The 21,917-nt window shown below is 34.6% G+C and overlaps 5 protein-coding genes across 5 annotated transcripts; 2 read left to right on the top strand and 3 right to left on the bottom strand.

Annotated features, from left to right (window-relative positions):
* Positions 1 to 2,392: 2,392 nt before the first annotated feature.
* LOC124835914 (putative glucose-6-phosphate 1-epimerase) lies at positions 2,393 to 4,467 on the bottom strand. Its single transcript, XM_047310945.2, has 8 exons — positions 4,250 to 4,467; positions 4,066 to 4,140; positions 3,909 to 3,965; positions 3,667 to 3,827; positions 3,443 to 3,583; positions 3,045 to 3,147; positions 2,851 to 2,950; positions 2,393 to 2,703 (listed from the first exon to the last, which is right to left on the bottom strand). The coding sequence occupies exons 1-8, from the start codon at positions 4,340 to 4,342 to the stop codon at positions 2,489 to 2,491; spliced, it is 945 nt and encodes a 314-aa protein (XP_047166901.2). The 5' UTR covers positions 4,343 to 4,467; the 3' UTR covers positions 2,393 to 2,488.
* A 4,335-nt stretch (positions 4,468 to 8,802) lies between these two features.
* Positions 8,803 to 10,429, bottom strand: LOC124835868 (mitogen-activated protein kinase kinase 5-like). Its single transcript, XM_047310877.2, has one exon. The coding sequence runs from the start codon at positions 10,174 to 10,176 to the stop codon at positions 9,076 to 9,078; it is 1,101 nt and encodes a 366-aa protein (XP_047166833.2). The 5' UTR covers positions 10,177 to 10,429; the 3' UTR covers positions 8,803 to 9,075.
* Positions 10,430 to 13,854: 3,425 nt separating this feature from the next.
* Positions 13,855 to 15,991, top strand: LOC124835873 (Glucose-methanol-choline (GMC) oxidoreductase family protein). Its single transcript, XM_047310890.2, has 3 exons — positions 13,855 to 14,053; positions 14,128 to 15,610; positions 15,714 to 15,991. Exons 1-3 carry the CDS (start codon positions 13,870 to 13,872, stop codon positions 15,757 to 15,759), a joined length of 1,713 nt encoding a protein of 570 aa, XP_047166846.2. The 5' UTR covers positions 13,855 to 13,869; the 3' UTR covers positions 15,760 to 15,991.
* Positions 15,992 to 16,032: 41 nt separating this feature from the next.
* LOC124835872 (heat shock 70 kDa protein-like) lies at positions 16,033 to 18,614 on the bottom strand. The gene is made up of 2 exons (XM_047310888.2): positions 17,620 to 18,614; positions 16,033 to 17,461 (listed from the first exon to the last, which is right to left on the bottom strand). Exons 1-2 carry the CDS (start codon positions 18,342 to 18,344, stop codon positions 16,216 to 16,218), a joined length of 1,971 nt encoding a protein of 656 aa, XP_047166844.2. The 5' UTR covers positions 18,345 to 18,614; the 3' UTR covers positions 16,033 to 16,215.
* A 2,158-nt stretch (positions 18,615 to 20,772) lies between these two features.
* On the top strand, positions 20,773 to 21,781 carry LOC124835902 (uncharacterized). Its single transcript, XM_047310933.2, has 2 exons — positions 20,773 to 21,096; positions 21,164 to 21,781. The coding sequence occupies exons 1-2, from the start codon at positions 20,964 to 20,966 to the stop codon at positions 21,448 to 21,450; spliced, it is 420 nt and encodes a 139-aa protein (XP_047166889.1). The 5' UTR covers positions 20,773 to 20,963; the 3' UTR covers positions 21,451 to 21,781.
* The last annotated feature ends 136 nt before the right edge of the window (positions 21,782 to 21,917 follow it).

Below are 21,917 nucleotides of genomic sequence, written 5' to 3'. Positions count from 1 at the left end.
CCACATTACATTATTTTTAGTATTTTTACTTTTATCTTAACAAATTACTAAATACAATATTTTTAGAATAGAGTTTAAATTTCAAGTAGTTAAACAAAAAAGTAGCATAAATTAAGTCTTACAAAGGGTAAGATAAAATTTTCTAAAACAACAGCTACAAAGAAAAAGAACAAAACCCTATTTGTAAACAATAAATAACAACAGATAACCTAATCCTTTATTTTAAAACAAAAAAGTAACTCTAAACGAAAATAAATAATTAACAGCAAAACCCTAATATTTTATATTTTAAACAACAAACTAATTCTAAACAAAAAATAACTAATAAAAAGATTATTATTAACAAGTTGGCGGACAACAGCTGAAAAATAATTTTTAATATTTTGTATGGTTCAAACCTATCACAAGAGGGAACCGTATTTAATTACTCAAGGGACGATCGTTTCACGCTTCCATTTTGCGTTATAGGGAATCGTATGTTTTCAAATGTTACACTAAAATGATATTTTCAAAATTATGATTAGATGGTATTTCATCATTACAAAAGATAAGAATAAAATTTAAAAATAAAGAAAGAGAAACATGTATTCGAATAGGTGGATATTGCGGACAATAATATTCCTTTCCATCAAAACATCATACACGCACTTTTAATGGGAAAATAAATAATTTAGAATATAAGAGGTAAAATAAATAATGTTACTATTTTAACATATATTAACGTTATATAGAAATGAAAAATCACTAGGAATCGTTCGAATAATAATATATTAATTTTACAGATCCTATTCTGTTTCATTTAATACTATTTTACAAGGGATAAAAAAATTATATTTTCTTATCTATTCTTCAACCTTTTATCTCTTTCAGAAAATAAAACAAAAAATAAAACGTCATAGTGATATGAACCTAATCGAAATCTTGAGTTAAGTGTTTTTGTTTGAATGATGTGTTTTGTTCCCATCTTTCAAACCAAGAAGGTCTATTGTAATATCTTGTGTTGATGTTGGAGTTATGACTTAAACCTAACTACTGATTTTAGATGGTTGAATAAACGTGGTATTTTAGAATAATTCATTTTTAAAATGTTGTCGTTTAATGATGAATAAATTTTAGTTTAATGATAAGTAGAAAAAGATGAATGAGCAATAAAAAATAAGATAAAGATTTTATAACATTATTTATTACTATTGATCATAAATATTTTTCATTATAATATTTTTATTTTTCAAAAAATCAATAATAACGAATTTAATTTCAAATTATATTTCAAAAAATTTATAAAATATTTTTTCCTTCTATTAAAATCATTAAAATTTAAACTCATTATTTTTAGTTAACTATTTTAAATTACTTTTCCATAGTTTTATTTTTTAATATTATTTTTATTTTTCCTACCCACATTTCAATATGTCTATTTAAAGAATTTTTTCAAAAAAATCAGAAAGTAAGTGACCGATAATGATAGTTTTTAGAGAGATATGAATGTATGAATTAGGATTGTAACAGAGAGGTTTGGATAGCCCTGTGGGCCTTTTTCTGCATTTTTCAATCTTCAAAAGGTTATTACTTCCTGCATCTACAGAATTACTAAGTGCATCCCCAATTTAATAGAAAAAGATTAAAAAAAATTCAATCCTTGCATTACATCACTGTTCTCATTCTCCTTACTAACCATATTGCTTTAAGTGATTCCTTTTTCTTCATTTTCGCTTTTTCTTCTTTTCGAAAATGTTCAGAATTGTCCACACCAAACTCATCTTCTCCTTTTTCCATGGGTAAAGGTTTTCATATTCTTTTAATATCAGATGAATAATTTCAGCATTGTGTACATTCTCATCTCCATGCATATTTTATTCTAAAGATTTAGATATTCTTAATAAATAACTTATTTCTTTGTTTCTTATAGGGTTTAAACTAATAATTTATTATCTCCTTTTTTTTTAAAAAAAAAAGCCTTAATTTGTCATTTGTGATACGTGAATTCACTGCCAACACCATTAGCGCAATAAAGGTGCGTACAAGAAATATGCTTAACTATACTAAATTTGATTCGATAAGAACTGGCTATTTTTCTTTTCTTCCTGTGAATATTATGAATGGACATATTCACTAAAATAAATCAATGATTTTTTTTATCTATTAAAAGAATGAGTATGGTCGTCTAAAGAGCATTTGATGTGCATAAAACTTGTTTTCATAAAATAGGTATTTAGTTTTAAAAAATTAGTTCGTCAAAGCATAACATTCTTGATACTAGTGCAACATGTAACAAATCAACAAATTTGACATTGATGACTACCTGTAAAAATATTAGTTATTTCATTGTTCATACGAAGGGTTTCATCTGCCTAGAGGTGACTTATATCATTAAGTAGCTTATATTTTATTATTAAATTTCATTGATGGAATAAAATTTACACCTTATTTTGTAATCAATAAAGATTTAGTGAATTACCTTTACAAAGATGCATTGGAACTCATTCTCCTAATAAGTAAAAAGTACTTTTCGTGGGTCAAGTTGACCACTACAATAACTTGAAGGAACTGGAGATATCTCTTGTCTTCCTTTCCACTCTTCACCAGGTTTAAGGGTAATTGGATTTTCTACGCAAGCAGCTTGAACACAAAGCATATTTTTGTACTCATCATCCCCTAGATCAGATATGGTTTTCGCTTTCTTGTCCCATGGATTCCATACCACTACAAAAAATAAAATAAAAAAAGGTTGCACAACACTTGATTAGTTTTTTTTTTACCCTTTTTCATTCATAATTATCATCAATTTATCTCACATTTCATCATGATCCTTATGCATACAAGGAAGGGTATCAAGACTAGCAAACTCACCAGCATCTGGAAGCCCATCTTTTCGCAATACAAAAGTTCTCTTCCTTTCATGGTCTATGATTGCGATTTTTGTAGGAGTGCTTAGGTAAACTTTGTCCACCTATCAAATAGACCAAAATAAAATAGTTATGCAGTTGAAGCAAAAAAATATAAACAAGACAACAAAAACTATTCCATCGAAAACAAATATTAACTTCAGACTCAAACGTAATAGCATCCCCTTGTTCAGTAAATCGTTCTCTATTCTTCAAGTTGTCCAGATAATCTAGTGTCTCCAATCCTTCAATTCGCACTTCACTGCCCATACGAACGGTGACAATTATCTTACTTACGACACAAGTCATAAATCCCAAAGCAATGTAATTCTACATTAGACAAGGTCATGGCCAAAAGCAAATACATGTTAACTTAAAGTAAAACAGTAATAAAACAATTTGTTAGTCCAAAAGACGGTGCTCGGAGCCATTGTACACTTTTTGAGATTTGAAGTTTCCAAAACTTTACAAAAAGTAAAATATACGCACGTCTCACTGGTGGTGAAAATTTGAATTATGAGAAAAAGATTCATCCAAAATACAAGACCGATATAGACCTGATGTCAGTAACATAGAAGTATGTATTATAGGCAAATGTGAAGGTGAAGGATTTTCCATCAGTATTTGTGTTTCGAATGCGAGACGTCATCAACAGATCGCCGGCAGGTCCCAAAGCTATCCTCAACCGGAACTCATATCTATAACCAATTATTAAAAAATTCTCTTAATCCAACTCGTTAAATTGAAAAATATCATAATTATTTAAGGTAAAACTGTATACCTATGTGGCCAATGTTTTGCATCATCCTCAGAGTGCTTAAGAATCAAGTCAATGAAAGCTCTGTTGGTGGTAGCAGTGGGAAACGGCGGAGGATTAGGATCTAATGACCAAAACCTGTTCCTCGCAAATCCGTGTTGCTGAAGAGAGCCATGATTTGAAAACTGCAGAACACAGATTAGAAGTACTCAAAACAAAGAAACAGAATGCACGAAAATGATACACATACACATAGACACACATACTTGAGGAAAACATATAGGAATGCCTCCGCGTATGGATTTTGGAGGCTTGAAATTATTCTGCAACAATTGTTGTGAAAAAAGAAAGATGAAATTGCGCGAAAATTCAAAAAAAAAAAAATCATGTTAAGATCCGTGCATGTGGAAATGAAACTTGAACCTTACTACTGACAAAGAGCAATTCCTCCCCGAGATCGTTCTTCCATGACGTTACTTGACCACCGTACAGATAAATCTACAGAGAATGCAATTGAATTGATCGTAACTACGAATTGAATTGAATTAAAGTAAATTGCGAACGATGAAAATGATGAAAACGATGAAAATGGTGAAAACGATTGAACCTCCGCAGAGAAACCGCGAACTTCTCTGAGAACGATTTTCTCGAGGCCATTGATTCCCGTACACTGCTGCACGTACACCGTTTGTCGTGACATTTTCAGATTCAGAATTCAAAATTATTCAGAATTCACGCAATTCACATTTCTCCATTCTCCTCTTTCTCTAATCCTATTTATATTCATCATCATCATCAAGGAGAGAGAATGAGAGACTTAAGCCATGGACCATATTTTATTCATCTTTTATTTATGGTTTCATATACATCTCCTATTCTATTAATATAACCTATTCAATTTTCTTTTTCAAAACTCACACTGTAAAAACATTTTCTATTTTTAACCATTTAATATCTTTGCGTTTATTAATATTTCAAATTTCTCATTACTTTATTTATATAAGAATACAACCCGTTATAATTTATATTTTTAAAACTAATCCTTGTCACCCTCATTTTCACATATAGTTAATATTAACATTTTATCAAGTCAATTAAATGTAATCGTAAAACTGTTTTTTTAATGTGTAATAATTTTTAATTAATACATTATAAATAAAGTCTATTAAATAATTTATATATTTATAAACTTGTACTCTAACGATATACAGTTACTTACATTTTAAAAATATATCCTTGTCCTTAATATTTTTTATGAAATTCAACCGTTAAATTATGTTAAATTATTTTTTACATAACGCGTATGAAGTTTTAATTGAATTATATATATATACACACGTGTGTGTATGTATGTAATCCTATCATCATGCATCTGAACAATATACTATACATTGAAATAAACTCAAGTCATGAAAAGAATAAGTTTTCAGATGTATAAAATAAAATAAATTATGATATTAATATTGATTTGTTAAAATCTATGATTAATAAAATTTGTTTTTAATAATTTTATTAATCAGCAATTATTTTAAAATAAAATTTTCAGATTTTCTTTCATTCTTTATTTACTGGATATAACTCTAATTTTGAAAATGTTCAAAGGAAGTTTTTCAATTTTATTTAATTATTTCTTTTCATCTGTTATTATTTTTACACAGTGTCAGTTTTGTTACTTCTTCCATTATATCTAACGAAGATAAATAAATAAATTTAACGTTGTTTTTTCCTTTTTTTTTTAATATAAAAACTTGATTTTTCATCTCTATGAAATCAATGTTAACATTCGTAAACATACTTTTAGAAGATGTCTTATTTTTTTATATCAAATTTTAAAAAGTAATATAAAAAATGGTAATTTATAATTAAATTTGAACAAAATTATTTCAAGTCATTAACTTATTAAAAATAAACTTTAATGCATTGGTTTATTTTAATAACTGAATTACAATAGCAGTCAGTAGAATTTGACTCCAAATCCCAAAAAGAGATTTAGGAAGTATGGCTTTTAACAAACAAAATTAAATTACTAAACATGTTAAAGATTTATTATAATTCACAGAAGTATTTACTCATTGAAAAACTTATAAGATAAATGCTTAACACCATCCGAATGATCAATATTTAATAAATGGTTTTATATCTTATAAGAAATTGTTATAATCACATTACAAAAACACCAATTAAAAATACACTAGTTGAAACCATAAATAATTAAGGTTAAAGTATTTTTAGTCTCATGATAATAAATTATTTTATTTGCTTCAAGTATTATCTATAAAACCATCAAATATACATAACTATTTAAGTCAATAAAAATTATCAATAATTTTCTAAAAATACGATACTCTTTTAAAATATACTCCTAAACTTTAATATACTTGTCAAATAAAAAATATATATTTACAGTATGTTTTCCTTACATAGTTGTAGAAAGGCTCATCTCCAACATGATTGTAAATTTTTTAGTTTTGAATGTGTGTCTCAATATTGTTTATATGTTATGCATTGATGTAATGCTGTTTTTTAACAATGTGTTCGTATATGTTTGGTGGAAATTTATTTTCATTTAAAAATATTGTTGATAGATAAATTGGATAGGATTTTAATAAAAGAAAATAATGAAAGTTGAAGCTTTTAATTTTATGGATCGAACTTTATCGATAGTTTTTTTTTATGTGATCCATTTTAATATAATTCATCCAGTTTTCCCCGTCCAAAACATTACATCTAAATATTAAAATAATTGTACTCTGTGAACGTATTCGAATATTAAATTATCTTATAATTAATTTGAACCAAACACAGATAAAAGAGAAGATCACATTGTGCCAAACTTATACATTATGTTTTTAATGAATATTTTTCAATTTAGAAACCTATGTGTTCACTTTGATGCTTATGTTAATTTAATATTTTATTATCTATTTCCTTCGATTTTAAAATGTGTTTATAATTGAAATATAATTGAAAGAAAACATTTAAAAACGTGACTTTTCTTATAACCAAATACAAAATGTTATTTCAAAATCAATTTTATAAAATTATGTTGATAACAAAAATCATGAGAACAGAAAGATGGTTGGTGGAACGATGAGTGGTATTGCTATGTAATAACATTTGTGTCTAGTTCGAGCTCAGCACATCCACTTGTTGCATACTTTGAATGAAAATTTCAAACGTGGTGCCTTTTCAAAGGGTTTTGCTCGTAATATTCAACTCTCTGACCTATGGGAAATAATTGAATATAGATCTCAGTTTGAAATCGGAAGAAAATTATTAATGCAATCTTTTATTTAGGACGACTTTTAAAGTAGAATTGGGAATTTTAAGCCAACCAACTGCGGCATTAAATTTAGTTTCATTCTTTTTGGCAGAGGAGATCTTTGTCCTATGTTGAGACAAGTTTGACCTTATAGGACAAGAAGCAAGAAGGCGAACCTTGCACTTGACTTAGGACCATAGTTCATAATCGTGTTTCAGATTCTTACATTTGTCTCTGCCTTTACAGCTCTACCCTTAGATTCATAGTAATGATGATGCCATTTATTCATTGCCATTGCCATTGGCAGGTACTACCAAATGGTAACTCCATTTCGATTAATTCCAGGATTTTGAAAATACTGTATTCTTTTCCTGTAGAATTCACGAAACCCATAACTCACAGCAATGCAACCAAACCAAATGGACGAACACCACCAAATCCGACAGAATGTAATTTGCAGAAGCAGATAGAAAAATATAGGGTCTCAAATCAAGGTAAACCGACTCCCTAATCTAAAACTTGTAGCAGAGACAACAGAATAAGCAATTAACCTGAGTTCAAGCATTTCAAAGGGCGAAAATCGGGTACAATCTTTGATATGTTTTTGTACTGTTATGTGATTAAAGTAAAATGAATGTTCGCTTATTGATCTTTGAAACATTTCTTATCATATAATTAAGCAGAATAAAATACCTTCTTTTCATTAAACATTAATAACAAAATAAAGATGTACGTATATCAAAGTTCTGTTCAATTCAAAATGAGAATAATTTGATTTATCGATTTAGTCCTGCCCCCCCATATTTACATTCTGGCTCTTAGACCTACAAATTGAAATGTCAATGGTAAGAACTTAATTTAAGAGACCAAAACCTTTGATAAGAGACCAGCTTCATGTTACTCACCTAAAAAAGATACATTCTAGTCATGTATATGTCACTTTAATTTAACTCTGTTTTGACCTCTGCCGTGAATTTTGACTTAATTTTATCAACAAGCATAAGTAAACGATGTTAAATCGCTCTACCAACAAATGTTGAGAAACTTTTAGATAGTTACACACCAAGAATTTCTATTCTGTGGGAGTATTACTTAACAACGGTAAGACACAGTTAACAAGGAATCAAAACAAAATTACTAGTTTCTGGATACAGGGACCAAATAATAAAACGATGGAAGGCATGAAGAAGAAATGAGAAAATTAAACTACCTACCTGAAATAGGGATGCGTAACGACAACAATGGATGTTCAAATTTCATATCCGGGTAACAAGGTGAGAAATGAGAAGTCTCAATTACTCAACCAATAGCATCAGACTGACAAGGATACAGAAGGAACCTAACCAAAAGTGTCACAACACAACAAGATGATGTCCCTTTTTTCATTTGTATGCAAGCAAAGTGACAGGTAAACTACCGTAAAATCTATGTTCCAGCGCCCTACCAATCCAGCTACGACCAATTTTCAGAAATTGCTACCCAGATTTCCTCATTAAATAAAAAATAATGCAATAAAATATTCGATTACGTAGAGAGACAAAAGTGATGTTTTTTTTAAAGGAAAATGGCAATGCCCAGAAGAGTAGACCAATCCAAAATTGAAAAGGGAAGCGAGGTGAACGAAAAAAGGGGAAATATTGGCGACTCCACATCAAGCACATACATACAATACATACATATATTACCTATGTAAGAGAGGAGGCTGAGGCTGACGCTGAGTCCCACTCAGGTTCTGAAATAATCATACATAGATGAGCAGTATCTATTAGCACCAGTCTCAACCAGACTCATTCATTCGGTTGGCTCCAACAAGCCGTACTCAATGGCGGCTATTGAGAGGGCTTAAAAAAGATACGATACGATAAGAAAAAAGAAAAAGATGCGAAACAAAGCAAAGCAAAGCAAAGCAAGCAGGGCATGTTATGGTAAGTAGAAAGAAAACATTGTAATGTATGGCTGAAAATGGAATATTGAAATTTGATTTGTATGAAAATGAAAATGAAAACGAAAACAAAGCAGCAGAGCGGATAGGGGTAGCTAAGCAAGTGGCGGTGGGGCATCCATGTGGTTCATCGATCGATCCATTCTCCGGTGAGGAGGCATGTAGCATTGATTTGTAATAAATAAAAAATTACAGGCAAGAAGTAAGAGAGTAAGTTTAGTACGGGTTGCTAGGAGGGAAGAGGCCTGGGAGGAGGAGGAGGTAGGAGCTGGTGGAGATTGGGAGGAAGCTGATTGTGGTTGGAGTGGGGAGGGGCAATGAAAGGGTGTTCCAGCAACCTTGAGGCAGACCATCGGCGAGAGGGATCCCGCTGGAGGCACCTAGAGATGAAATCCCTGAAGTGGAGGGAGGCAGAGGGAGGAGCCTCGGGTGGCTGAGACATACAGATAGCGCACATGAGGCTGGCCCAATCGCCCTGCCTCCCAACCGCGAAGGGAAATCTGCCCATGTAGAACTCCAATATGCTAACCCCAAAGCTCCATATGTCCCCCGCGTAAGCGTCGTATTGGCCGTCGTTTATGTCCGTGTTGATCCTCTCCGGACTCATGTAGGCGATCGTCCCCACCGAAGAATTGCACGGATCCATGGTCTGGTTCAGAATCCGACCCACCCCGAAGTCCGCGATCTTCACCTGCTTCCGCGAGTTTATCAGCAGATTCGAGGGTTTGATGTCCCTGTGCACGATGTGCCGCCGGTGCAGGTACGCCAGCCCCCGAAGAATCTGCCTGGACAGATCTGCCAGCTGCTGCTCGTGCGGGATGTGCTTCCCCTCCAGAGATCCCCCGTCCATGAACTCCAGAAGCACCTGGATTTCGCTGTTCTGATCGTACATCTCGTGACACTTCACCACGTTCGGATCGTCCACGTCCCGCAGGATCTGGATTTCCCGGTGGATCTGCCGCCTCACGGACTCCTCGTGGTGCCCGTATATCACCTTCAGCGCGTACACGCGCCTGCTAGTTCGGTGCACAACCTTGTACACAGTCCCCCCGCTCCCGCTCCCGATGCGGTTCAGTCTCTCCAGCTCTGCGAACGGGATCACCAGCTGTTGCTGCTGCTGCTGCTGGCTGGCTCCTCCGCTGGCCGCGGGCGGAGCCGTGGATGGCGGAAGAGGAAGCGGCACCGCCAAATTAGTGTCACGCTGCGGCAGCGGCAGCGTGAGGTCCTTGCGGCGTCGCTGGGGACGGTGATCCTTGTTGTTGGTAGGCGGCGGAGCGGAGGCGGAGCCAGAGCCAGAGGCAGAAGGCGGTGGGAGTTGCATCGGCCTCATCTCATGTCTCGAATCCAGTGTGAAAAAAAGAATATATACGAATAATTTATGTTTAGATTATAATATTAATAAGAAAAGGAAAGAAAGAGAAGAGCCAAAGGAAGTTCATATAATGTCCATGAGGGAAGTGCAGAGAAGGTTCGAGGAAGTTTGAGAGAGATGAAGAAGAAGATGAAGAAGAAGAAGCAGAAGCGACCCAAACGAAAATCGATTTGATATGATTTGATTTCTTCCCTTTACTTCTTCTGCACCATATCAGAGGGCAAAATTAAAAACAACTTTTTTAACTTATTTTCTAAATTCATAAAAAAGTAAATGGAGAGGTAGCTATCAAAAGAGGGAATCCAGATTTAAAAGGCATGGGGTCCACGCGCCTCCAGGGCCCGTGTGGGGAACGTGGACCAATTACCTTCCTATGTGCCAAGACCATCTCCGTGGTTGGATCACACCGCACTTCCACACTACACTCTCTCAACAAACACACTTTTTCTTTTTTTATTTTTATTTATTTATTTATTATTATTATTATTTACACCAATCCAATCTTCTCCCATTCGCAACACGCAACAGCTACAAATCCACGCTCTGCGCACATCTGTCAACTTCAAATTCCTCTATTCTTTCATTTCTTCCTTTTATTTTTCTCCTCCACTCATTCTCCCTCCAACTTTTTCATCATAAAAACCCATTCTTTATTTATCTTAATCCTCCACTTAATCACACTCTCATTCTTCTAAACTATTCTTAGCTCACCGTACCTTCTTTTTTCTTTTCTAAAGCACATTTCAAACCCATCTTTAATACAAATATACACCTCTTTTACAACATAATTTTACTCAACTTCTTCACTCTCTCTAATTCATCTTCTAAAAGACACTTCAACTGCTTCATTTTGTTGCCCTATTGATGAATGAAGTCACACAGATATAATGATTACCTTTATTTATAGTTTTTAGGTGTACTTTTTACGATAATAATGTTCAAAATAAATAAAAAACAATTTTAAATGTATTCTTAAAATAAAATATATAATTTAAAATACAAAATTTTTTATAGATATTTGTAAAAAAAAATGTCAATGACGATCTTAACATAATAAGTCTACTAAGATGTTAATGTATAGATAACAAGTTTACCGGTGTATTTCAATTTTAGAAAATTAGTGTAAAAAGATATTTTTTTAACAATTTTTTTAGAAACGCTCAAATATTTTACTCATGTGGTAGTTTTTGATTGATCCGTTTCAAATATTTCTTTTAAAATTTAAATAGACTAATAAAATAATGACATATGACATTCTTTTTAAGTGTACCTTTCACTGTGATAATGGTTAAAAGTAAAAAAAGACAATTTTAAACGTATTCTTAAAATAAAATATAATTTAAAATACAAATTTTTTTATAGATATTTGTAGAGTAAAGAATGTCAATGACACATCGATCTTAATATAACAAGTCTATCAAGATGTTAATGTACAAAAAGATAGCAGGTTTGTCGGTATATCTCAATTTTGGAAAATTAGTGTAAGAAAATATTTATTTAATAGTTTTTTTGACAATTTTTTTTATAATAGATTGGGCTCTTAATTAGTTTGTTTTGAATATTTTTTTAAATAAATTTAAATAGATGGATAAAATAGTGATTAAAACTTATTATCAAAAGGAAAATGTTATTTTAATATATTTTTTTTATAACCTTTTTATAACACTTGTGTAATAGTTTATGTAATAATTTGTGATTGATTAATTTTAAATATACAAACCCAATAAAATAGTGACACAAAAAAGTCATTAGTTTATAACAAGGAAATCAAAATATCTGTGGCAAATACTAAAGAAGTCAATCACACCTGGGGCTGAATAATGTAAGTCTACAAAATTAAGATACGGGAAGAGGTTTAAGATATCTTAACCTAAACAAAGATGAAAAAGTTATCTCATACACTGAAGACTCAATATGAATCAGATATCTGTACTACAAACTTGTAATAAGAATTCACATAAATAATAGAACAAATAAAAAAATAAATTAAGAAACTCTAAAACAAATAATCTTACGAATCCTATTCCTAATAAATAATAGTTATATATATATATATATATATATATATATATATATATATATATATATATATATATATATATATATATATTCGTTATTTATGAAGTATTGTTAATAAAATCATTTATTAAAACCTTTACTAATTATAAAAACTGATTTGGACGTTGACTATTTTTGTAAACTATATCACTTTGTCTCCACTAAAACTGAAAAAAGACACATCAGCACCAAAAAAATAAATAACACCTTCACATCCATGGTGAAATAAACCATTATTTAAATAAAAAAAAAATAGATATGAAAACTACTTGATATATTTATTGGTAAGAGATTTTTTAGAATAGTATCAAAAATAAATCTGTGAAAGTTTGATCTCTGTGTATGATTTTCTAAAATCATAACCACTAACTTTTATATTATGTCTTTTCTGTAATTCGTTTTTAACTCAACTTATCGTTAAAAAGGACTTTATTTATAATTTGTGGAAAAAAAAGTCATTTTTATCCCATCATCGACAAATTTGGACTCTGACTAAGTTTTTAATTCCCTGAACCACGTATGATTATGATAAATTTAAAGTTTAGCAATGTTTTAATTTAATACCTTCTTCTAAATGACAAATTTCTCTTTATTTATAGTCTTACAAGCAATATTGGGCTGTCTTTTTATTAACCTTCCTTTCGAGAATGATTTACATGTACGTTGTTATAAAAATATATTAAATAAACTAAGCATTAATTAAAATGATAATATTTAAAAAATATCAGTGTTCAATAATCATTTTTAAAATAGAAGATTATGCACTCAAATACAATTCACCACTCAAATAGAATATATATATTGCTCTAATTAGGAATCGAAAAAAGCTTAATTATTTTAGAAGAACATTATTAGAAGAACATCTGTATATCAGCTATATAATTATTTTAGAATTAGTTATCGTTTATAAGATGAAAATATTTTTTGTATGTATACATTTAGCGCTAATAAAGTGAACGCATATTAATAACTATTGAATAAATTTATTCAAATATTTTTAATAAGTATACTTTCTAATCAAGAACTCCGTTGGGTGGTGAAAGATATAAATTGTACTTACATTATTTTCTTTTTTGGATTATGGGGAAATTCCTTTATTCGTAAAATAGTCGAAACACCTAAAAAAATATATAAGATATCCTTTATGTAAATTTGTAAGAGAACTGGTACAATTCAAAATTTTCCAAATAGTTTTAAAATCATTAGACAATTCTAGTTTGAATAACTCTTGAAAGCGAAGAAGATGGAAGGAAAAGGGAAAATGTGATTGAAATACTATGCTTTTGTTTCTTTTTGTTGGTTTTGTTTTGGTTTGACGTTGAAATGTATTGTTGTTTATAAGTGAAGTCAGAAATGGGGTTTGAAGCATCGTATGTTATTGTCCTTAAACTCAAGGATGCTTTCATCCCATCTATTCAACGTTCCCACCATAATTACATCTTTATTATTTCAGATTATTTTAATTAATTTCTCCCTTACCCCTTTAATTGCATAGCTTAATGTCACATTAATTGGAATGAGTGAAAGTAATGAGAAAAATATTGAAACAAGTAAGGAAAAATCATAGAATAGAAATGAACAGAAAATTAAAGAATGAAAGAGTGTTATATAAGGATTGATTTACAGGGTTATATAAGGGTTTACTTACAGTGGGAAAAGAAGCAAGAAGACATATCTTTTGGACATTATAGCAGAAACATGGAGCAGTTGGAGTGTGTGGCGTTCTTCGTATTGTGCACCACACTATTTGCTTCCGCTACTGCTTCTCCACACCAAGGTGAATTACCGTTTCTCTCTACCCAGTTAAATTCCGTTGCTTTGCTTTGCTTTGATGCGATGCCATGTCATCAGGGGCGAGTTACCTCAAGATGGTGGTCAACGCCACCGAGTTGCCACCGGAAGACTACTACGACTACATCGTCGTGGGTGGCGGCACTGCGGGGTGCCCACTGGCGGCGACGCTCTCGCAGTCGTTTCGGGTGCTTGTGCTGGAAAGAGGAGGCGTTGGGAGCGGGAACCCCGACCTCATCAACCAAGAAGGGTTCTTGAGCAACCTCTTGAACGCCGAGAATGAGGACTCGCCGGCCCAGGCTTTCATTTCCGAAGAGGGAGTGCCCAACGCCCGCGGGCGGGTTCTTGGCGGCAGCAGCGCCATCAACGCGGGCTTCTACAGCCGAGCCCACCGAGATTTCTTCGTTAAGTCGGGCTTGCCCTGGGACCTGGCGCTGGTGAACCACTCGTACCGGTGGGTGGAGAAGGAAATCGTGTTCAGACCCAACCTCAAGACGTGGCAATCCGCGGTTCGCGATGGGTTGCTGGAAGCAGGGGTCACTCCCTACAACGGTTTCACTCTGGACCACGCCGAGGGGACCAAGATTGGGGGCTCCACCTTCGACGGCTCTGGCACCAGACACACCTCTGCGGATCTTCTCAGGCACGCTCGTTCATCAAACATCAAGGTCGCCGTTCACGCCACCGTAGAGAGGCTGCTTCTGGCGGGCTCCAGCGCTATCGGAGCCCTGTACCGCGACCAGATGGGGGGGCACCACCACGCATTCTTGCGGGAACACGGAGAGGTGATTCTGTCTGCCGGTGCCATTGGAAGCCCTCAGCTTCTTCTTCTTAGCGGGATCGGTCCCAGGCCCTATCTCTCTTCATGGGGGATCCCTGTGGCACATCACCTCCCCTACGTGGGTCACTTCCTCTACGATAATCCCAGGAACGGAATCACCATTCTCCCTTCCCTTCCACTCGATCATTCTCTCATCCAAGTCGTCGGGATCACCGACTCCGGCGCTTACATCGAGGCCGCATCCAACGTCATCCCTTTCACCTCCCCTCGCCACACCACCTTCGTCCGCTCCCCCCTCTACCTCACCGTGGCCACCATCATTTCCAAGATTTCCGGCCCTCTCTCCGCCGGCTTTCTGAGACTCGCTTCCACCAACGTCGACGCAAATCCCCGAGTGAGGTTCAATTACTTCCACAACCCCGTCGACCTCGAGCGCTGCGTCAACGGGACCAGAAAGATAGCCCAAATCCTAGGGAGCAGGGCCTTGAAGGACTTCAAATTCTCCAACTGGTTGGGAGAGCCAGACTTCAGGTTCATAGGCCCCGCATTGCCGCTTCACCAAACGGACTATCCTCGCATGGCCGATTTCTGCCGCCGGACTGTGAGCACCATCTGGCACTACCACGGTGGTTGCGTGGTTAGCAGGGTGGTTGATCCCAATCTGAAGGTCATCGGAATGGATTCCCTTCGTATTGTTGACGGATCCGTCTTTAGCGTATCGCCTGGAACCAATCCTCAGGCCACCCTCATGATGCTCGGACGGTATATATGCCTCGTCTTTCTCTCTCTCTCTCTCACTGTTTCACTGTTTCATTATTTCCATATCCAAAATCATACATTAATCATCATGATCTTATTCTTGCAGGTATTTTGGGTTGAAGATTATCAGAGAAAGGAACGCATCCAAATGATGCTCACAGCCTTTCACTTTCTTCTCCATCGTCAGACTCTCTATTCATTCATTCTTCCTGTACATTTTGAATTACAACGGCTAAGATAAGAAGCAATTTTGACCACCATGTCGTTCGATTTTATACTTTTTTTTAATTACCCAACTCAGCTGTTTGTTTCACGTCCCCACCATGCATCGTGCCACCAATGTAAAGCTAACCATTATGTTAATTCACGTTCCTCCTTTTCTTATTTTCTATCAAATGCATGTCTTACGATGTCAAAATACAAAATTAAAATTACAAAATTATTAAATAGCTGATTGAATTATAAATTGTGGACGGAACTTGGGAATCAAAATACAACTTGTTGTTTTGGATTCACATATTAAAAATAGTACAAAAATCTCAGAAAACACAGTATGTAACTGTATAATGCATTGCAATACGAGGACAACTTGAGTGGATTTTCACAATTCAGTCAACTTCTTCGATCTTAGGTCCAGCACCAGCACCAGCAGTGGATGACTTTCCATAGCCAGCACCATTAGGAATGTCATCTGCACCTCCCATTGGCACATCTGCAGCAGTCCCTTGATACATCTTTGAGATAATTGGGTTGCACAGTCCCTCCAAATCCTTTAATCTGTCTTCAAATTCCTCCACCTCAGCCAGTTGGTTCCCGTCAAGCCATTCAATCGTCTCATCAACAGCCTTCTCTATCTTCTGCTTATCAGCAGGGTTCAGTTTTCCTGCAAACTTCTCATCCTTCACAGTATTCCTCATGTTGTAAGCATAGTTCTCCAACGAGTTCTTGGCCTCCACCTTCTTCTTCACATCCTCATCCTCTGCCTTGTATCTCTCAGCCTCCTCCACCATTCTCTCAATATCCTCCTTGCTCAGCCTTCCCTTATCATTGGTGATCGTGATCTTGTTCTTCACCCCTGCAGTCTTGTCCTCAGCCGAAACATTCAAAATCCCATTTGCGTCAATGTCAAAACATACATTGATTTGCGGAACTCCTCTGGGGGCTGGAGGGATGCCAGCGAGTTCAAACTTCCCCAACAGGTTGTTGTCTTTGGTCCTCGCCCTCTCACCTTCATACACCTGTATGAGCACTCCCGCTTGATTATCAGCGTAAGTAGAGAAAATCTGCTCCTTCTTGGTGGGAATCGTCGTGTTCCTCGGAATCAACACTGCCATCACACCCCCGGCAGTTTCAATCCCGAGGCTAAGAGGAGTAACGTCAAGAAGAAGCAAGTCCTGGACCTTCTCGTTCCCTTCGCCGCTCAAAATAGCAGCCTGCACTGCAGCACCGTATGCCACAGCCTCGTCGGGGTTAATGCTCTTGCAAAGCTCTTTTCCGTTGAAGAAATCCTGCAACAGTTGTTGCACTTTGGGAATCCTCGTGGATCCACCAACAAGGACAACGTCGTGGACGTGACTCTTGTCGATCTTGGAGTCCCTCAAACACTTCTCAACAGGTTCCATGCACTTGCGGAACAAGTCCATGTTGAGTTCCTCAAACCTGGCTCTGGTGATGGTGGAATAGAAGTCAATACCTTCGTAGAGAGAGTCAATCTCGATGGTTGTTTGGGAAGTCGATGACAGAGTCCTCTTAGCTCTCTCACACGCAGTCCTTAACCTCCTTAGAGCTCTCGCACTGCTGCTGATATCCTTCTTGTGTTTCCTCTTGAACTCAGCCACAAAGTGGTTCACAAGCCTGTTTGTTGTTCATAAAACAGGGCAAGTCAGACTTCAACTGAATTATCTTTGAAACAAATCAAACCAAACTCTACTGATACAAAGAAAAAAAGTTTGAAAAGAAACAGTAAAGATTAAATCTTAACACAGTTGGGGTTGGTGTAAAGGGTCACGCACCTGTTGTCAAAATCTTCACCTCCCAAATGAGTATCTCCGGCAGTGGCCTTGACTTCGAAAATGCCTTCCTCAATAGTGAGGAGCGACACATCGAATGTTCCTCCACCAAGGTCGAAGATAAGCACATTCTTTTCGCCACTCCTCGAACCCTTCTTGTCTAATCCATAGGCAATGGCAGCAGCGGTTGGCTCGTTGATGATTCTCATCACGTTAAGCCCGGCAATGGTACCGGCGTCTTTCGTCGCTTGCCTCTGAGAGTCGTTGAAGTAGGCAGGGACAGTGATGACGGCGTTCTTCACGCTCTGTCCAAGGTAAGCCTCCGCTATCTCCTTCATCTTCGTCAACACCATCGATGAAATCTCCTCCGCCGCGAATTGTTTCTCTTCGCCTCTGTAGCTCACCACGATCATGGGCTTCTCGGCGGGACCGGGGACAACCTTAAAGGGCCAGTGCTTCATGTCGGCCTGCACCGCAGGGTCCGAAAACCTGCGCCCGATGAGTCGCTTGGCGTCGAACACGGTGTTCTGCGGGTTCATGGCAACCTGGTTCTTGGCAGCATCTCCGATGAGACGCTCCGTCTCGGTGAATGCAACGTAGGATGGTGTGGTTCTGTTGCCCTGGTCATTGGCTATGATCTCAACGCGGTCGTTTTGCCAGACGCCCACGCAACTGTAGGTGGTTCCAAGGTCTATGCCAATGCTCTTTCCTTCTACCTTGGAAGCCATAAGAGTGTCTTGTGCACAGAGTAAAGTGAATGGAAAACGGTTTTGTGAGTGTAGTTGGTGATCGTTTTTCTGAGTGAGTTCGCAAATTGCAATGCAGAGAATAGTTGAGAATGCGAGGTATAAAAGGAACAGAGGAATGCTGAAGAATGTTCCAGACAATGGCAAACGTGGAAGAAACTGTTCCTTCCTTTTCAAGAAACTTCGTCGACTAACCAGACACTTCTGCACAACACAAGACCTAAATATCAGTTTTTTTTTACCATTTCCTCGCTTTTTTATTTATAAAAATTCTAATTACCTTTTAAGAATAATGTAGAATTTATAAATAAATAGACACACCACATACTAGTTTTAAATATTATATAGTTATTATAAAATCTAATGATTTAAAACATTCTGATTAATATCTCTTAAAAAATTTGAGTACACTTGTTTTTTTAATAAATACTAGACTTGTATATAAATAAATTACTTAACTCGCATTTAGTAAGAATATTTATTAAGTTAAGTTATTTATTTTGTGACAAAATAAAGAATCATGTTTTTTAATTACTATAAGAAACATTAATATATATATATTTGTTTTTGAATAATTTTATCTAATTCTTTTTCATAATTTGATTCAAATAGTGTGATTGTAATCAATACTAATACTTTATAATGAAAGAGTTGCTATAATTTAAAATGTCTTTTAAAATAAATTTCACCATGGTTTGTTGTTTTAATGATTTTAATTAAGTTGCAAATTTAATACGTTTCCTTTTCTTTTTATGTTTGCAATTAATTGTTTTACTTTCATTATTTGTAAAAATTGGCAAAAAGGTGAAAAAGTATAAGATCAAGATAAGAAAAAGTAATTTATTCATAAAGAGTATTTATTATACACAAAAGAAACTTACAATTTTATTTTATTTTTTTGAAATATTTTCTTGCTGGCTGCCTAGGTGTCTGGCAGCTTCTCTTAAGTTCTCATTTCTAAACCCAATTTAGAATCCTTACTTTATAACGTTGACACGTGTCACCTTACCCTATTTTATAGTATTTTCTATCACACATTCTTCTTCAATCTATTGAAATAATATAATTTTGCTTTCACTTGGTGACTTTTTCTCTCAGAAACTTCTCTTTCAATGAACTCCAACTCTGACTTAAGAACATTATGAAAAAGGTATATGTGATGACATGGGGAAGTTCTAAACTTATACCCATATCTATGACCTCCCATACAATAATTTATAAAGCTATATATAATTACAAGTTACATATGCATATGCATAGGTTTAAGTGGGATATGGTCAACAAAGAAAAATACTTGTATTTATACTAATTAGTTTGTTCGTTAGATATTCATTCAAGTTCGGAACTGTCAAGGTTTCCATGGAATTGAATTATTAATTCAATTCTTACGAAAAATAAAGTAAAAATAAAAGTTTAATGATAGGTTAGAACAACAATATTATAAACATAATTAAAAAAAACTAAAATACTACGGAGTAATTTGAAATAAAATATAGTTTCATATCCATATATGTTTTTTGTATTATTTTATCGAACTAGATTCAATTAAATTGGTTGGTTGATTAGTTGTTTTGTCCTTGTTTTTTATTGAATATGTTTTGATTTTTTTTAGGAATTTGAAGAAGTTATTTTCACCAACTTATTTTTGTAGGTTTTTTTTGGCATTATTTGTAGTATCAAATTTAGTTTAATGTAAGTCAGATATTTAGATATGAAATATTTTAAATGTTTGATTAATTATTAGATTAATTGAAAGTTTATTTTAAGATTTATTACGTGATTGATTAAATTGTATTTATAGTTTATATTGTATTTTTGATTAATTTTATATTTATTAGATGTTGTGTGTTTAAATAATTTTAAATTTATTAAACTTTTAGTTCAATAAGGTACTTTAGTTTTGATTTTAGATTTAGTATAAATAAAATTTTTAATTGTCTGATAATACAGTTGGTATAACTTGTCCAATCTTGATTTATTTTAAAAATTACATCATTTTAGTAATTTAAAAAACAGTAAAAAAACTGAAAAATAAATATAAGAATGTATAAAAGTTTTTTTTTAATTTATTATTATACTTATTCCCTGGGCAATTTTCCACTTTTTTGCCCACCATTTTACCTTAAACTTCAACTTAAGAAATCAATCCACATAGAATATATTGTCCCAACCTTGGAAATAAAAGGAACAGAGTGGTACTAAAGGCATTGTAATGCGTGTAATTGGTCTCGTATCTTCCATGATTACACTTTAAGCCATGCTTGACAGCTTCAGACTTTTCCACTGTCTCTCAATCGGCATGGACATGGCACCTCACTTTTTCTTATTCTGTCTCCACAAAATGCTTCTCTTCCTAATTCCCACTTCTTCATTTTTGTTGTCGTTAGGAATCATTACCACCGAGAATCTCGAAAAAAGAAAGGTTTTGCTTCAAACATTTAATTAAATTGTTTTTCTTTTAAATAATTTGTCTTCAATAATTTACCCAATAATTAGAAATCCGTCACCCTCACTTTTGCTAGGCTTTGCTTGGACATTGTTCAACAAAATTCCAGAACACCAACTGTTAAGTACAAATAATCACCCTTGCCTTTCCCTAACATGGTGATGAGATTCCTTGCTTTTTTCCTACTCATTTCAGGCATTCATGCCATATCAATTTCAGAGTTCAACATGGAATTCAGTTCAGAAGGTAAAGGCCTAATCCAGAGCAATGGACAAGCACAACAACTTGGTACGTCGCTTCTTTCGCCTATCAAGCTAAAGCTTTTCTTAAGCTAATGTTATATGCTGATTCACAGGGAAATTGTTATATGGAAGCATGGAAGAGGCAACAAATCTTAAAGACAAAGCTGATGAAATTGAAAATGGGTACAAAGAAGAAGTGCTCAGTACTACAAGAACATCACACGGTGGAAGTTCAGGTGGCGGAGGAAAGAAAGGGAAGACAGGAACTGCGGGCAGTTCAGATGTTAATCGCCGGCCACGTCAGAATTCTGCGCCCTCAAAGCCTCGTTTTTGGATCTCAACTTTTAATCTATGCGTAAGCTTTGCTTTAGTCACATTATTTCCTTTCCACTGGTTCTGATGTAATCCACGCAGAAAAGAATGGCTACTACCACACGGTTGCGGTTTTTTATTGCTTGCTATATGATGCCTACTTTCTTTTTCAATACATATCTTGGTCTTTGTTTGCAGATATGTTTGTGTCGTCCATTTGAATTCTCCTAGGTTGTCATCCATTACATCAATGAATACGAATGTAATATGAATGAATTTGATATTTTAATCTGTCAGATAGTTTAGAAGGGGTAATGGAAACTGTATGGTGATAAAGATTTGACTTGTGTTGGCTTTGTTTACTACTTATAAGTGATAACAGAGAAGCAGAAATGCAGTCTGTTTTACCTTGTTCTGTATTCATTGATGTTAAATAATTCTATGAACGACCTCGTTAAGGAAGAAATTCCCTCATCGGAGTAGTCAGAACGACCGATATCTTGGTAGAAAACCAGCTTATCAAATTACCTTTGAAATTTCCTCCGATTAGAATGC

The sequence above is a fragment of the Vigna umbellata genome, chromosome 11, assembly GCF_029865625.1.
Source record: "Vigna umbellata cultivar VRB3 chromosome 11, Vumbellata_1.0, whole genome shotgun sequence".
Classification (NCBI taxonomy): domain Eukaryota; kingdom Viridiplantae; phylum Streptophyta; class Magnoliopsida; order Fabales; family Fabaceae; genus Vigna; species Vigna umbellata.
Note: the sequence above shows the minus strand (reverse complement) of the source record. Positions and strands in the feature narration are given on the sequence as shown.

Excerpts from the sequence above, each read along its gene's own strand:
- LOC124835914 (XM_047310945.2), bottom strand. The coding sequence starts at position 4,342 with ATGTCACGACAAACGGTGTACGTGCAGCAGTGTACGGGAATCAATGGC. Across the intron at positions 3,828-3,908 it reads TTCCTATATGTTTTCCTCAA|TTTTCAAATCATGGCTCTCT; the intron begins GTATGTGTGTCT and ends TGTGTTCTGCAG. Across the intron at positions 2,704-2,850 it reads AGATGGGCTTCCAGATGCTG|TGGTATGGAATCCATGGGAC; the intron begins GTGAGTTTGCTA and ends TATTTTTTGTAG.
- LOC124835868 (XM_047310877.2), bottom strand. The coding sequence starts at position 10,176 with ATGAGGCCGATGCAACTCCCACCGCCTTCTGCCTCTGGCTCTGGCTCC.
- LOC124835873 (XM_047310890.2), top strand. The coding sequence starts at position 13,870 with ATGAAAGAGTGTTATATAAGGATTGATTTACAGGGTTATATAAGGGTT. Across the intron at positions 14,054-14,127 it reads TACTGCTTCTCCACACCAAG|GGGCGAGTTACCTCAAGATG; the intron begins GTGAATTACCGT and ends CCATGTCATCAG. Across the intron at positions 15,611-15,713 it reads ACCCTCATGATGCTCGGACG|GTATTTTGGGTTGAAGATTA; the intron begins GTATATATGCCT and ends TTATTCTTGCAG.
- LOC124835872 (XM_047310888.2), bottom strand. The coding sequence starts at position 18,344 with ATGGCTTCCAAGGTAGAAGGAAAGAGCATTGGCATAGACCTTGGAACC. Across the intron at positions 17,462-17,619 it reads GGTGAAGATTTTGACAACAG|GCTTGTGAACCACTTTGTGG; the intron begins GTGCGTGACCCT and ends AACAACAAACAG.
- LOC124835902 (XM_047310933.2), top strand. The coding sequence starts at position 20,964 with ATGGTGATGAGATTCCTTGCTTTTTTCCTACTCATTTCAGGCATTCAT. Across the intron at positions 21,097-21,163 it reads TGGACAAGCACAACAACTTG|GGAAATTGTTATATGGAAGC; the intron begins GTACGTCGCTTC and ends GCTGATTCACAG.